The sequence below is a fragment of the Megalopta genalis genome, chromosome 3 (genome assembly GCF_051020955.1).
Source record: "Megalopta genalis isolate 19385.01 chromosome 3, iyMegGena1_principal, whole genome shotgun sequence".
In the NCBI taxonomy this organism is placed as follows: Eukaryota; Metazoa; Arthropoda; class Insecta; order Hymenoptera; family Halictidae; genus Megalopta; species Megalopta genalis.
The window spans coordinates 4,741,423-4,757,481 of NC_135015.1; the positions used below are offsets into that span (position 1 = coordinate 4,741,423).

At 36.7% G+C, this 16,059-nt stretch overlaps 1 protein-coding gene across 1 annotated transcript in view; it reads left to right on the forward strand.

The window, feature by feature from the left end:
* LOC143258995 (uncharacterized) overlaps positions 1-16,059 on the forward strand; it is a 78,325-nt gene that overhangs the window by 42,306 nt on the left and 19,960 nt on the right. The window contains exons 2-4 of the mRNA XM_076519686.1: positions 6,509-6,616; positions 7,177-7,341; positions 9,586-9,683. Coding sequence (XP_076375801.1) covers positions 6,509-6,616; positions 7,177-7,341; positions 9,586-9,683 — 371 coding nt within the window. The remainder of the gene's footprint in view (positions 1-6,508; positions 6,617-7,176; positions 7,342-9,585; positions 9,684-16,059) is intronic.

Genomic DNA, 16,059 nt, shown 5'->3' on the forward strand with positions numbered 1-16,059 from the left:
GCACATAACTTACTGAGATCTACAAAACACATTATTAAAATTTTCGTTATAGACTCACATAAAAAAAGTTAGGAAACGATAGTTTTAATTTTTTTTATTTGTCATTCTAAGCAATAGGAAAATTTTAAAAAGCATTCTAGTTATGGTTTAGTAGACTGGTCTCTCTATCATCCAAATAAAATTCAAGTCGTGTTTAGACCAGTTCTAAAAAAGTTATTGCGTTTTGAAAAGTGTCCGAATATTAACTGGAGTCACTGTAATCAACCATAAGAAGAAGAATAGAAAACAATAATAGATAATAAAAGTTGAGAATTCAATCTTTAACCCTTTGTCGTTCTTTGATGTTGTTATTTGAATTCGGAAAAAAGTTCCGTTCGTTTGCCATCAATATTTAAGCGTTCAAGTAAGAGTTGACACATGGTAAATGTAAATTTTCTTTTTCTTTCAAGAAATTATTAAAATCGGAGAAGTAGCGATCGTTGTATCTCTGATGAAGGCAAGGGGTCAAAATGAATTCGAATTCACCGTTTCACTATTCTTCTTCGCGGAATTGCAACGCTTTATTCATCGAAATTCAAATACTTCCCAGAACAACTGTATATTTGCAGTTGTAATTAGCTCCTGCCTACGCAATGGGAATTTTCATCCCCGAAGTCACGCAAAGTTTCCCTTCAGATAGTCTGCAAGCTTATAAACTTTAGGAACAAATTCGTATTTTCAAATTTAACGAAACCTCTTTCTGAAGCCCACAGAAGGAAACAAACAATAGCGTACCAAAATTGTTAAACAGAAACAAATTCTTAAACGACTTCTGTTTCTTGCAGCAGATGCAAGTCATATTTATTTTATTTCAAATTTAAGCGACCAGAGTCACTCAAACGTCCTCTTCAGATCATCTACAGGCTTATAAAGCTTAAGCAGTAACCTGTTGCAATCTCTTTGAAAAGTCTGTAAGTTACTATAATTATACCGTGTACGTTTCATTTTATTCATATTTTGTTTAAATGCAACACTTCTATGAAACATATAATTTAATAAAGAATATCAAAGAAAATTCTTCTCAACAAATTAGCTGTTTTTGACGAGCATACTCGAAGTGGCAACATTTTGTGTTGTGACGAGTATACCCGACAAAACAGCTAACTGGTTAAAAGCAAATCCATATTTTCATTTTGCGAAATTCTCTTCTAAGGTTCACAGAAGAAAGCAACGTTTCATTTCGATCGTTTCACCTAAGAGACGTCGTAACGATAGCAATGCAATAAAAATGTCACTAACGGAAACGTCGCCAGTATTAATTTCTATATCAAGACGGAGCCGTGGAAAGTTACACTTGGCTTTTACGGCGATCCACGGTGTCATCAAATATAACTCTGTTTTACGAGCAATTCCCTCTGTTTAAGTATCCCGTGGAAATCAATTTAGGAAACCGGCGTCTCCGCGCGAGTCTGATCTTTGCCGCGGACTCAATGTCAAGCGTTTTCACCGAACACGGCCTGAATTCCCCGCGAAAAACCGCGGACACGCTCTCGTCAAGGTGCACGGGCAAAAATGCAATTTGTCACGGAGGCACGATCGCGTGAATCGCGTGTGAGCAAGCATCGAGCACGGAATTGAGTAACTGGGCCAGGCTAACGCTGAACACGCACCGCTCGCAATTTTTCCCAGTTAATACTGTTTCCGCTTCGGCGTCTCCTGCGCTCCGGAGAAGTCGGCGGGAACAGGTGTTCCTGTTGCTTCTCTAAACGCCGCTGCTACGGATCTTGGGGAGTGTCCGCAGTAGAATTAGACAGCGCTAGTCAGACGTCTTATACATCCGAAACTTAGTCTCCATCGGAGTTGGGCAAAAAGTAATCCGAATAATATAATATATTAGGTCTACCGGAAAGTTCTGTCCGATAATGTCATTGTAAATTTCGATAGGTATGCACATGTTCATTTGAGACATATATTTTTGAAACATGTTACTCACAAATTGCCATCACGCTGGCAAGAGGTCATAAGTAACGACGGAAATTATATTGTACAATAAATGTTACTAAATTTATGAAAAATCTATCATTTCCTTTCATTTCTTAAACGGACAGAACTTTCCGGTAGATCTAATATAACATGCTCTCGATAGGCATCGTGCATGTGTGACGACCACGATTTTGTATTTCACGTAAAGAACATCATATTGATTTTGTGAATATAATTATTTAAAATTGTAACACTTGTCACATGATATTTAGAGACTTTATAGCTTCTCTTTGACGACGTTTTTATTGTATTTTATAAGAGGGTGTGATGTATTTAACACGATAAATGAGCCGTTTATTTTGAAAGTGGCATAAGTCACTTTGTTTTCAAGTCGATATATTTAAGGGTTTGCGTTTTAACACGTTTAAAAATATGGATGCTAACTTTCGAGAAGATTTACTTGTATTTGTTATCTCAGGATAACTAATACTAATACTCTAATTTCGTATAAACATTAAAAAATCACCACTTTTCATTAAAAAAAACTATTAAAAATAAACGGCTCAAATATAACTATGCCTAGTGATGCCGAAAGCGAACGTGTTAACGATTATAATTAACGCGAAATTATGTTTATGGATAATGATTGTGATTACGTACCAAGTAATCAAGTAATCAAGTAATCATGATTGATGGATAATTTAAGTAATCAAAGTAAATGTAATCGTTTATAACACGGTAACCATTGCTTTTTTTATTATAATTAACTGAAAAATCTGGTCTTATGGAAGTTAATAATAACCCTGAATAGTTTTAGAAAATTTGCATGTATTTCATGATTTGACGGAAGACTATTTTTTATATGGGTCCTTCAACCGGACTCAATACTAAGCGATGAGTAAAGAGATAAATTAATCATTCGCGTATAATTAGAGATTTCTGATTAATGATTACAAATTATTGATAATTATTACAGATCACCAAATGTAATCGTGACTATTGATTTATTCTATATTATTAATTATTAACGATTAATTGATTAGTTATTATGATTACCATGATTAATTGTCGTAAACAATGACAAAATGATCGAATACAGCCTAACTCTGTTCTCCATCTGCATTAGTTTTTTTCATATTTATTTGCTCCTTGGTAAATTGACACAATTGTAAAAGATCTACATAATGGAATTAATATAACAATTTTGAACTGAATTATATTTATGTACAATTAAATATAAATCTAATCGAGGATTGTTTTATGCGTCTGCTTTCTTTGTCATTTCTCATCGATTTACCGCAGTGTTACGACTGTGTGAAATCGTAATAATTTTAGTATTGTTATACTAAAATTTAGAATACTTCCCTTTTCAAGATGCAATGAAAAATGTATAAAATTGGCACATAGAATGGATGACGGTTAGACGGAACAATTTTTCTAAATTATAAAGATTTTAGAAAGTTCTTCTTGATTTTTAAGGATTTATTAACCATTTAATGTAGAATTTTGAATTCGATTTGATGAAGATTTCAATCAGTACACAACATAAACTACTAAATGTAAATAAATTTTTTCATTGTAATCAAATATTCATCAACTACGATAAACGCGCGGACACATAAGATATAATAATCCCTTAAGATACAATGAACAACAAAAATATTCTAATTAGCGATCTTGAAACAATAAGAGAAATCGTACGGCAAAGAACTAAAACAAATACGATATTTTGTTACGTTTCAAAGGGATCTCTAAATTCTGTTTTTATCGAGAAGATATTAACAACCAGAGAAAAGCGGAATGTTCCACATTCTGCTTCATAATATTTTCGTTTCTTTGGAATTTTTCGTTTCACCACAGCATTGCTCCTATACTATTTCATTACCCCGTTAAAATGTTTGACGCTCGTATCCCACACACTGGGGAAATCGACGTTCCATCGCCCACGCATTGGCGTCGGCGTGTGAAATACAATTTTTCGGGAATGGTTCCAGCCGAAGTTTCCGTTGCCCCGATGTTCACGCTCCACCGAACCTAGTCGATGTCACCTGTCGCTTTAATAAATGCGCGCGTTTTGAATCAACGTCTATGAATCACCGACTCCCACGCAACGATAGCAATATGAGTGGCACATTTATCTTTTTCGTCCTCGTTACGGCGGGCGTCATGTGATCTTCATCCCCCTTTTTTAGGGGTGGCGAAGCTGTTTTCGCTGCTCGGATGAATCGACGATTTTCCGAGAACGCGTTCGCCTACACGTTGGGTACAGGCTGTTCCAAAATTATAGCTGCAGAAAGTTTCAAAAATACAGATACAAGTTTTTGCATGTAGCCAACTATTGCACTTAGGACATCCTTTAACCCTTTCATACTATGCTTCCCACTCATTCAAATATTCCCACCGTGGAAATGTGCTGTCATCTTGAAAATTCATACCCCATGAAGGGGTTGAATAATGCAAATCTTTTTCCATCTTTTTAGAGGAATAATTAATAAAATACTTAAATAGACAAATGTAATTATTCCACAGGTTGTAGATAATTAATGAAAATATGTTCAGCTGTTAGATACAAAAAATAAAAACAAATAATAGAAAGTATTTCATAACGTCTTTCAATATTATTATTTAATACAAAATACATGTTTACAATGATAAGTGCAGAACTTATACTTTGCACAGAAACATGTTCTAATGTTTTGCATGTTTTACATCTGCTAAAGTGTATGAACAGTTCCAACGAAAAACGATTGGTTTGTTTGATCGAATGCTTCGTGCCAGGCAATTTTCAGACAACTTGTTATTCGAATAGGTTCGTGTGTTATATCCTCGTGAAGGTCACAGTTCACCCTACTGGCTTGTGCAAATTGCTTTCGTTGTTTCGTGATGTCCATTCCAAAGTTGCTTCCAATATTAATCGGAGCACTTTGACAGGTTCTTATAAAGTATGCATCTAAAAATATTTGTCCATTCTATAATATGCTAATGATTCTTATCTGTGTGCACAAAATGGAACCTCGACTATCAGAATTCTCCATTTTCAGCATGCGTATTAGATTAGCATGATCTACAAAATGCAATGTTTGAATTTTTACAAGCTCAGATAAAAGTGTTAAAAAAAACATCACTTTTTGTCATTTCTTTAGTGTTAACACTAGATTTACAGAATCTACGTAATACTGAAAATCTGAATAAATATAAGCTGATAATCTTCATAAAGCAACATAAAGCAGCTGCTGCTAAATCTAGTGTTAAAATCCGTTGGAAAGGGAGCAAACAGATGTTGGCTGATCAGCTGTATCAATCGACTCGTGACGCACTGAGTTTCACCGTACAAAACACGGTACACTTGGATACCTACATTTCCCGGTTCCTCTTCCTGCTCCTTGTTGGAGAAAGAGAAAAGGCGGGATGTACAAGGGATCGATTGGTAGACAGTCGAGCGAGAGGTGACTTCTACGGGTCGTTTGAACGCTGCGCGGTGGAACGAGCTCCGTGAAATTACAGTTTCCAGTTGTCTGAGGTTCTCCTCCGCGTGGGAGATCACGCTCGTACGGTTAAGATCGAGGCTACGCCGCGCTCGTTATCCGCTTTTTCCTCGCGGGTTACCGATCCCTGATTGTATAACGCTCTCCCAGCCACATTCATCGGCCCGAAAACTTGTCTCGCTCAACTGGCCACGATGATTACTCGCTGCGGTAATCGTACACGTCCCCGCAACCACCGTCGCCGCCGTTGACGCTTGTTTCAATGATTTACGGAGCGTACGTGCTCTTACGGCCGGATAGCCATTTTTCTTCATCGAGCATACCTGTACCATTCGAGCAGGCGAAGGAAGTCTACATGCAGTCTTGCTACAACTAGGATCCCGACTCCTTTCGCAGTCCTTGGGCCTGGTTTTTCCTGCGCGCCTCGTGCTAGAATTTGTGTTGCAGGAAACCTAGATTCATTCAAACGTCATGATTTTTATACTAAACCGAGCACTAAACATCGGCCATGAAAATAACAACAATGAATAGATTTGAACTTTTCAAGAGTTACATAGTTGCTTTACCGATATTGAAGATTTACGCGAATGCGGATGACTGTACCTACTGAGATTGTACATTTTTCCAGGTTTATTATAATGCGCTGTTGTAAAGGGAAGTCTCCCCTTTAAGGGGAGTTAGGGCAGTTAGCTGTCACACATGACGAGTATTCTCGTCATGGAGAAATTGAAACGTATTTGTACATTTTAAGGTGTTTTTAATATTTCAAATACTTTTTAAATAATAATTATGAAAAAACGTTAAGTACTATACTCGTCAGCGCTTACTTTTCGCGACGCATTTTAGGTACACAGTTTTCAATGAGGTCGCACCAGCTAACTGGCGGGAATAAGCTCACAAAAGATGATGTGCGAGGTTGTGTCACTGTTTCATTCCGTTGGGATCAGGGTAACACAAAGTAGGAGTGATAATGCAGTGAACGAATGATATTTGTTACAAAACACAGTAGACACTAATTTTGAACGGCTATCTTAAAGTTGCTTTTATCTTGCCTGTTATAGCTGGATCAGCAGCCGAGAAAGGATATTTTGGTCCATGGAGACAATGCAAACTGCTTTTGTACGGTCGGGAGAGGTGCGGCCAGGGTGTTTCGAGGTTTCAACCAGTGTGTGAGTTTTGAAAACGCAATTAACCAGTTCATCTGATTAGCAAATATCCGTGTCGCAGTCAAGTTGATAAAATTCCAAATTCTAGATTTAAGTTTCATTTAAATTTTAAATTCTAAACTCTCTCTCTCTCTTAAATTTCGTACAAATTTCAAATTCTAAATTCAAATTTCATACAAATTTCAAATTCTAAATTCAAATTTCATACAAATTTTAAATTCTAAATTCAAATTTCATACAAATTTTAAATTCTAAATTCAAATTTCATACAAATTTCAAATTCTAAATTCAAATTTCATACAAATTTCAAATTCTAAATTCAAATTTCATACAAATTTTAAATTCTAAATTCAAATTTCATACAAATTTTAAATTCTAAATTTTACTTAAATTCTTTGAACGTCGTAGATTTAAAAAATATGCGCACTTGAAAGGGATCCCTATTTTGTTGAGAGCGTAACGTGTCCTTTAAAAGGATGCTTTCACCGGTAGATATTGAAGGTACATGGGAAACGTTGAATGGTGAATCCGGATGAGTTTATCTTTGATTTCATTTTGTGCAGTGGCTGTGTGGGTGGCAGGACTTGCAGCGGCGACAGCATCTGCTCTTTTAGCCGTCCTGGTCGGTCTCGCCGTGTTGCAGCTCGCAATGGCTTCCTCGGCGAAACGAGTCCTCGTCTCGTACAGCACGGCTTTGATAGGGAAAGTGGCCCTTGCTACATTGGCAAGTAAGTATTTCTGTGTGGCAAAAGAATCCTTGTACCCGGTGAGCTGATTTCGATCTTTGAAAGGACAGAAAGGAGCGCGTAAACGTATGTTCGTACGCTGCGAGTCGTTTTTCTCTTTATGAGCTTGCAAGTTTATAAATTATTTCACGGAATGTTGATTTTTAAAATACAAATCAGTTTATATTAGATTTTAGAATCATTTTTTGGGAATAGTAGAACAAAGAGACAAAAATGAGGAGAATAGAAAGAATTATCACTAGACTCTTCTCTGCAAATTTTTATGCAACATGAAAATTGTATGCGTCAATTGCACGAAATGACAATCAAATAGCAAGTTCCTCCTTTCTTTAATAAAATTAATAGATTAAAAATAATACATTGACATTTTTTTTATTTTTTCGTTCATTCTTTCATTTTAAATTGCAGTTACTCAATTTATAAAATCCGCAGTCCAGTTAACAAATTTTTGCTATATCGACGAGGGGTGATAAAACGTTTTGATAGAAAAAGCAAACCAATTTGTTTTACCTTTATTGATAGGAAATGGTACAGCGAGTCGTCGAGTAAAAATACAAAAACAATTTATCGATAGAAAACAATAACACTTCTTCACAGAAAGACGAGTATAAAAATCAGTTTATCTTGGCGTCTTCCCGATAGAAAATAATAAGAAATTACAGAAATCTATTTATGCCACGTCCTCTTTAATAGAAAAAGAACAAAGCAATGAAAATGCAGGTATCAATTTATATAGCGTGTTTTTCTATCGACAGGAAATAGGGGAATAAATAATGCAGTAGAAAAACGAGTAGATTAGATTTTCTTGCAAGGATACGAATACGAATCAGGTGGCAGTGGAGCCGATTGAAGTTAACGGGTCATAAATCAAACTTTATCGCATCTACTTCGTGTTGCAAGAAACGAAAAACGTTTGCGTACGTTAATTGAAGAGGTAGGCCATTGTGTTGCGCGATTTATTCGGGTCGATTACCGACGAGATACGAAGAAGAGGCGCGCGTGAGAAGATTAGAGCGTGGCGCAGTATTTCGCTGCAGGATTATCCGAAAGTTCTGCAATCCGTCGACCGCGATAGGATTACCAGACTGTTGTCTACTTACCGGCCTACTTACCAATCCTTAGACACGAGGAATCGAATGTCCGCGGTGGATCTAGTTTCGTTAAGCGATACCGTCTAATCTCGTCGAATCGAACAGGATCGCGGCACCAGACCGCACTAATGAATCTTGAAACGAAGATAGCCGCCGTCTCACAGGCTCCTGTCTTTTTAACGCGTTTATGTACGCGTCGGTCATATATGGGTGACACTAATTTTTAACCCCTTGTATGCGGAAGATTTTTCTGATATAGCTGCCGACAACTCGGAGCGAATTTTGCAAAAATTGTGATATTGCTATGTAGAGTTGAATGGAAATAAAAATCATTTTGCTGTGAAATTTTACAATTTCTACACATAAAAGATTTTCTGTTTTTATTTATGCATTTCACATGATAAAAAGATAATAATTAAAAAGAATGCCAATTTGACATGAATATATGTATAGTGTTACTATGTCGGCGATATTCGAGTACAAAGAGTTAACTAGGTTTTGAAATTGATTTCGATTCTAATATATTAAACTAATTGAATGTTGCCAGAATTTTTAGAATGCAAAAGGGTTAAACTGTATATTTCCTACGGTAAATTTTAACTTTCTAGTTTTATATACACCGGTGTAATTAATTAAATGACTTTGATATTTTGAGTGTTTTTCGAGTTTATATTTGGGACTTAACGTGCTTCACGATTTGGCAAGCTCGAAAATTCTATATAATCATAGCAACTCATTTAATAAAATTAATTGGCTACCAAGAGCTAATTAGACGAATGCTTTCTAACTAAGAAACTAAGATAGGTTATTTAGCAGGCACACACATTTTAGCAAGCTTTAGAGTCCTTTAGCAAGCTGAGGATGAAATGCTCAGGACGATATTGAACAATTAATATACCTAGAAGTCTTTCCTCCTTAATGCATTTTGTAGACTCTAATTAAAATTTGGATTGTTTCGTAACTGTATATGTAGACGAATAATTCCATCTCCTATCTTCGGAAGACTAGCCAGTCAAACTGTTCAAGCTGAACTACGAAAGATAGCGTTAAGCGTTCCGCACCGATACCTACGGTTAAGCTAAATCTTTTTTCAGTGTTTCATATCAGATAAAAATGCACGTTCTTCTTTTTTCAGCGTCATTGGCCATCGTAGCAGCCAGTCTATTCGCCCTGCAGACCGACGACAGAGCCGGTAGTTTCATTGTCACGAGGGGAGAAGCGTTCTACATGCAGGTAACATGATTTCTACAATATAATTTATTCATCGATCTTTCATTCTAACCCATAACTGACATTCTTGTTCATGGAATTGCAAGAAGAAATGACTCTATGACGAAAAGAAATAATCGAATTCTGTATTAGATAGGTCCAGAGTTGGGTCTAGAATTGATTTATTCGACTAAGAATTTATTCGAACAGGAATTCATATGGAAAATAATCGATTTGAATATAAATGATAGAATATAAACTGTTTTTTTTCATACTTTACTGATTCATTTGTTCCATATTCCCGTTTTCAAATGTTGCATCGGAGAGTTTGTTGCTTTTAGGTAGATCGATCATTGATACATGATTAAGTAATTTTTCTATGAGTACAGAGGAAGGCATCGGAAATCTTTATAATTCTGATTCAGAATGTATTCATATAATATATGTATAACAATAATAATTATGCATATCATTATTCGAGTAATTTTACAATCTCTATTCCAATAACTTATTCGAATAAAGAATGATGCGAATAATTTGTGACGACTGAATACCCGTTATTCGAATAAAATATTCGACTAAAAATAATTCATTCAGATAATTGAGCCGTTTATTTTGAAAGTGGCATAAGAGTCACTTTGTTTTTCAGTCGATATATTTAAGGGTTTGCGTTTTAACACGTTTAAAAATATGGATGCTAACGTTCGAGAAGATTTACTTGTATTTGTTATCTCAGGATACTGATATTTTTCTCAGTATAAATAATTTCGTATAAACATTAAAAAATCACCACTTTTCATTACGGTAAAGTGACCTATGCCACTTTCAAAATAAACGGCTCAATTAGTTTAGATAAATATTTGCCCGAAGTAAATCTGAGGTAAAGGTCCAAATCTGTTTTCTACAAGAAATCATGTCACCACAAAATTTGATCTAAAAAAATTCAACCACACCTTATAATGATCGAACCGAAACTCGTACAACAAAGGTCAACTACAATAATTATTTTCAAGGCCAAAAAGTATTTCTCATTTTTTTCTCGTTATTTTTCCATTATTCTACAACACTTCAGTTATAGTTTAAAAAGGCCACTCTGATATGATTCTACGAAAAGTTCTTCGCTGTCAAACCCCAAGAATCGTTCCGCGCGACGCCGTTAATGTCTATCGACGGGACGCCGTTTGTCGCCTACTCATCGTTAAAACCTGTTGCATCCTATCTTGCGGAAGAGAAACCGTTGCAGCATGCGTTTCGCTGGATGCGTCGTGGCCCATCGTATACGTTCACCCCGCTCAGACTATCCCCTAGCCTTGAAGAACGATCGCCGGATGATTTATCCGCACAATTTCCTGACGCCGACGGATCCCGTTCGAAGCCAGATGCTGCGACTTTATGCGCCGATTATGCTACGTCTCCCGGCCTTTCCGCGCACATGCTGTTATCGGCGCGTGGGTCGAGGCGCAGCTGATTCGGCCGCTTTCGAAAATTTACCGTGGCCAATAACGATCCGCACCGGGACCTCCAAGGCCGCTTATGGCTCCCGGAACCACTCTACGTCGATGTACCGTCCTATACCTTGGCACAATTTCAGTTGTTGCATTCGAAAATTATGGCAGTGGGATGATTTTCTTCTGGTTCAGCTAAGGTCTCAATATATTCGTGCACTTTTGAGAACAGTTTTAATTTTGAAGTTTTATGGGCTCGCATTGATCTGATTCAGCTAAAAATCTCAATATAATTCGTGTATTTTTCGGATCAGTTCTAATTTTGAAATTTTAGGGGTTCGTATTGACGCGATCATGAAGAAAATCTTGATTCAACTGGATCTGGTTTCTGGCTTTATTGTAGTCAGCTGAAGTCGTTGAATCTAATAAACAACGTTGTTTATTTTTTAGCAGTAGGTTCAAATATATATATTCACAAAATAGTAGTTAAAATAGTAGGTTCAAATATATATTCAAAATAGCTTATTATAGCAGTAGGTTCAAAAATATGCTGATCTGTTTTCGTTGTTTCTTTTCTAGAATTTAAAATATCTTCGTCCTTCTTAACCCTTAACTGCTAATGTTCATTACGTTATTTTTTACTTTCAAAATGTTAAATAATAAATCAAAGTCAATTGTTTTTATTTTGCACAACAATAATGAAAGGTTGAGTAGAAGCATGTGTATTAAAGACGTTTCTTTTTTTACAATTTTTCTTACAATTAATTATTAATTGTTACAATTAAGAATGAATAAGTAATTAATAGCGATCTCACAGATCGGCAATAGTAATTCAGGGTGAACCATACAAAATGATGCAAGTAAGAGAATATTATTCTAAGAATATTTTTTGTCAGTAGTTTTCCAAAAGCAGTTCTCTGAACATTCTAGGTTGAAAACATAAAAACCAAGCACCTGGCTCAATCATAGCACCGAAGAAACAAAGTTCTAAGCTCGCCTAAACGAGCAGATGGCTCCGTTTAACCCCAATCTACGGGTACTCTAGTTTCAATTTTTTGTTTCAGAAATCGTGCAGGTTGCACAATTCCTCTTGAAATTCGTCGCGTCACGACCTCGAGCCACTAATTGCTTAATAGAGTCATTAGCAAAGAACCGGCCTGATAACTGTACCGATTATACGCAACTTGTCCGATCATTGCGTGCGCGCGCGCACGTCAGGTGATCCTCTTTTTGCGAACGTAAGGAAAGGTATCGGGATTCAATGATGTCGTCACTGTTACCAAAAAAAATTGCTCGCACCTTCGATGACAGTGGATCGTCCCGCAATAATGTCCCGATTATTGGAACACTGCGAGCTGTAACGATAATGACGGCACGCCTCGGACATTCGCTTATTATTGCCAAACAGGGTCTCCGGTTTCACTTTTCCCGCAGGCGACGAGTTGTAGTTGATCGATCGTATGACGAATGCTCGCTGGAAAAATGTGGCATCTACTGTTCGATGGTTAATCATCATTGGACTGCTGACTTATAGTGATTTTCAAAATACAGTTTAAGATATTACAGGAATTATTTAATTTCGAATTGTCGATTTTATGGATTCGTGGCGAGTGAAATTTCAAACGTACGAACAATTTAAAGAATTCAAGAATTTCGAGAGATTTCACATTTTTATTTTGCACAATAGTCCATAATTTATTTATTACTCACAGATTCAGAATTAATATTGATCGACCAATTTATCCACCCTTTATCTCGAGCAACCTAGTGGAAATAATATAATTGAGTGGTGGGGTATAATTTCTGAAGTTGGAGCGATTTTGTAGACTCCAGATTGTGTGTGTGTGTGTGTGTCGCAATTATACGTAATTCAATTAGAAGGCTGCTCGCTATTGTGTACCGTTTGAAATAGCTCGAGTTAGACGTATTATTTTAATAATTTAGACCTTCATGGGAGAGAGAGCAAAGTTGAAAATAGAGAGGTTTTCAATTATAATTGTATAATAGTTTGCAGTAGGTGATTGTTCCATGCTTGGTGCATCCGTGGGAAACGCGATTGGAGGAGCATTTTTCTCTTCTCAGATTATAGCAGTCGAGATTTGAAACTGTTTTCTTTAATCTTAATAAAATCGCCTTCCGCCATTAGATAATTACACTGTTGACGTTTCTGCAAATTAATATATTCCTTGAATAACATCGTAAATTAAACTTAATGAATTATGTACGTTAATTTTTAATATTCGTCAATCCACTGGTCGTTATCAAATATGATGTCCTAATAACTTACGGCGACAGGTTTCCAATAACCTACAAAAATTACGAGAGAGAGTTCATTAAAATTCTACTCGATTTTTTCTTACTGTACATGCGGCGTAATAAAATTCAACTCCTCTCAGATTTTATTCCTTTGAGAAGGAGTGCCATCATTCGAAAGGCATCAATTAAACGATTTAAATAACAGAAGATCAGTACATATATTCTCGCCTTTTTCAATATTCTACGTACTTATTTGCTGTATCTTTATTACTGTATTTTTACGTACAAGTTTCAGGATTTGATCGATTTCTCTTTTTCACTCGAATGTTACAGACTCGGTCTCATTAATTATTTTGCGTAATTGTGAGATAATTCGCATTGAGATTACTAGTGTACCAAAGGCTGCAAATTTAATTAAATTAAACGATCTTGCCCTCTGACGGAATTAAGTTCAATATCGTGTAAAGTCCTCGTGCGCAGCGGGTTAATAATCATAAAATAAATAGATCATTCGTCGACTCCAGAATAATTATTCCCACGATTTCGACCATAATCCAGCGGCCAGATCCGATTCGTCGATGGCAAACGCTTTGCCGCGTGGAAACTTATACGCGAGTCGCGCGCGATCAGGGAATTAAATACTAAAAGGCCACCTGATCAAGAACAGCTCGCAGGTGTCTCTTAAGCCCCCCTGCGAGGCTTAGTTAGTATGTGTCAGGGCACCCAGCGGCTCTTGGACACTTTAAAAACAATGAGACGACATCGGCGGTCGACAGTGAGCGTTTTGGTGCGGATCGTTGGACAGCTCGTCCGCGTTCTCCACTTTCTGCATGGGTTATCCTCGTTTCTAAACGTACAACTTCCAAATGATCGTTTTCGATTATTTTCTTGATTCCGCGATATCGTTCGACGTGGTTCTGTATTTTTCGGTGGTGAAGTAGACAGGAAGAAGCAGTTCCCCTCGATATAGGAAACGAAAAATCTTGTTGCGCAAGGATTGTTGTGCCCGTAGTGAAAGTTGTTAAGCGGGTCACTGTTTCTCGGGTAACCTGTTCGTTGAAACACGAGACCCGGCGGGTTACCCGCCGATATTGTTGCTCGATTAATGGACGGTACCGTGGTTAACCGAGGGAACCGAGTATTCGTGAAATTTTGACGCGTGCACGCTATCAATTAATCAACGAACGGGCGTCTCCTCGCGATCGTGCCGGAGATCCGTGTTGCGCATTCTTGTCGGGCGCAATTAAACGGCCGTTGAATGCCGAGTAATTGACTGTTATTCGATCCGAAGAAAGTGCTCCGAGTGAACTGTGAATCTTACGATTCTTCGCGTACTTGTGGTTTGCAAAGGTTCCGTTGCATTCGACTGCTGTACGCGTGGTCCACCATTGTTCGACGTAAAGAAAGTGTAATACTAGTTTCTTTTAACAGAGTTCAGTTCACTCTTTGACGAACTGCTGGTGATGTCGATGTTCTTCATGTATGTGATATTAAGTATTATGTGATCAATCTCAAACATTATTTTTGATCATCTCAATCGGATCGTTGATTGTTGGTAGACCGTTGCATTTGCGACAGAAATGGATGAATCGAATACAAAACAGTGATGATATTTACAGAAATAAGAATATCGCTGAGTTATTTTCAATCTATCTATTTTCTAATCTATCTTTTCAAACTTATTTAGAAGAGAAATAATTGTCTACGTAGCTCCTGTATCTTGTAATACAGGGAATTCTTATTTTTGCGAACAAGTTTGTAGTTTAGTTATTCTTGTTATGCGAAATTGTTCAGTTGCCAATGAAAGGTTCAATTTTGATTTGGAGACAAGCTACTTAATTTAGAGAAATACGTTTTGATTGAATAATAAATGAAATTATGTTTAAGCAAGTTATCTTTCCGAATACGTTAGTAGAATAGCGAATGACTAAAAACATAGTGAATTTCAAGCATTTAAATTTCACACATTGACTGACCTGATTTTTTGTCCCGATTTAACAATTTTTATACGGATCTAAAATATTAATATGATTTTGATGCGGTGTCTGAAATTTTCATGGCAATCTGTTTGAATTTACATATTTTTTCATGAATTTAAATCTTCACGTTTCATGACACATTTATGACAAAAATGCGTGGACGGAACACAAAGCAGTGGAAAAATTGAAATACTTTAAAAATGCTGTTGCATTATTTTTAACCTACCGGACCTGCTAAGGAAGAAAACACTTTAGTCTATTACAATTGAGGTAGGCAATTTTTATTTTGCACAAAAATCTGCAGTCTATTCATGAGTGACATTTTGGAAATCAGCATGTTGACAAGAACAGAGGTTCAACAATTTTTAGTGAACAATTAATCGAAATGCATTTAAATCGGTAATTGCCAGAATTCAACGATTTTAGTCAACCAGAAAGGTGTGTGAGATATGAGCCGTTTCGAACTTTTGGAATATGTCAAAGTTACTCGAATTGCAACGCAGTTTCGAATTCCATTTGTCGCGCTGAACAAATTTATTACGGCGGGAAGGTGCGAATATTGGTTATGAGAAAACAGTGCTCGTGAGTCGAAGCGGAAAACAGCGTTGGAAGTATAACTATGTGCTCGTGGATATATGGAACGGCAATATTTTCCTTGGTAACGGCGTGAATGCTGAAACCCACGGGGATTTGCTAAGGGAATCTCGCGGGGCGTTACGT